Consider the following 1,303-nt stretch of genomic DNA (forward strand, 5'->3'; position numbering starts at 1 on the left):
CTTATATAAACTATGCATAAGTAAGAGTAGAACTTGTGGGTGTGGAATCGAAGAACGTCCGATTGGCTGGTGCGAGAGGAAAACCAGCGGAGGGTAATAAGATCCAATTTATACAAACAGCAGTTTTAATTTTGGAATTAACGTCCACCACTTCAAATTTAACACAAACAACACGTGCATGATATCCTTCTCAGAGGTTTACTAATTAGACTGAATAAGCCATACGCTGCGAAGGTACACGCGGCACAAGACAACAACTGGTGCAATCAGTGCAACAGAAACTTTGTACCCATACTGGCACAAAGTTTCAAAGGTTTTAGGATTTTGGATTGTAGGGTTGTAGGGTTTGTTTGTAGGGGTGGGTTACCTTGTGCTTGTTCTCAACCATGAGTGACAGATAGCCCACAGCGCCGTAGAGTTTGCCGCCTGCGTCCACGTGCGCACACACCCCAGAAGTGCCGAACAGCAGCCGCCGCTGTCTCGAGCCAAATTTGGCAAAGCGCGCCAAAACATCTGATTGGGTCAGGGGCGTGTGGGTGGCTGTGGGGGTGGTCTCGTGAATGGCGCCGTTGAATTTGAAGCGCACGTCGCTTAGAACGGCAGCCGTGGCATCGGCGCTGTAACGGTTTGTTCTGCGGTCCACAAAAGACTCAGCAAGTCAGTGGGAGGACTATAGTCTCAGGGCCAATGACACTAACTACACACACACAGTGCAATAGGCGTACTATCAGCAACACAACACGTGCAGAGGTCAGTGAAAGGACTATACTCTCAGGGCCAATGACATTCACTACACACACACAGTGCAATAGGCATACTATCAGCAACACAACACGTGCAGAGTCAGTGAAAGGACTATACTCTCAGGGCCAATGACACTCACTACACGCACACAGCGCAATAGGCGTACTATCAGCAACACAACACGTGCACAGACATCACACGCACATGTACCACCATACCACAAACAGTCAAACAACTATAGCAACACAACACGTGCACAGACATCACACGCACACGCACCACCATACCACAAACTGACAAACAACTATAGCAACACAACACGTGCACATACATCGCACGCACACGCACCATCATACCACATACAGCCAAAAAACTATAGCAGCACAACCCGTGCACAGATATCACACGCACACGCACCACCATACCACAAACTGACAAACAACTATAGCAACACAACACGTGCACAGACAGTACACGCACACGCACCACCATACCACAAACAGTCAAACCAATATAGCAACACAACACGTGCACAGACAGCACACGCACACGCACCACC

General features: G+C 48.7%; 1 protein-coding gene across 1 annotated transcript in view; it reads right to left on the minus strand.

Moving 5' to 3' along the window:
- The window catches only part of SARC_12518 (hypothetical protein), a gene marked incomplete at both ends in the record, with an annotated part of 4,114 nt that extends 3,482 nt beyond the window's left edge, over positions 1-632 (minus strand). The window contains one exon of the mRNA XM_014293373.1: positions 368-632. Coding sequence (XP_014148848.1) covers positions 368-632 — 265 coding nt within the window. The remainder of the gene's footprint in view (positions 1-367) is intronic.
- Between the last annotated feature and the right edge of the window lie 671 nt (positions 633-1,303).

The sequence above is a fragment of the Sphaeroforma arctica genome (assembly GCF_001186125.1).
Source record: "Sphaeroforma arctica JP610 unplaced genomic scaffold supercont1.2363, whole genome shotgun sequence".
Taxonomy (NCBI): Eukaryota; class Ichthyosporea; order Ichthyophonida; genus Sphaeroforma; species Sphaeroforma arctica.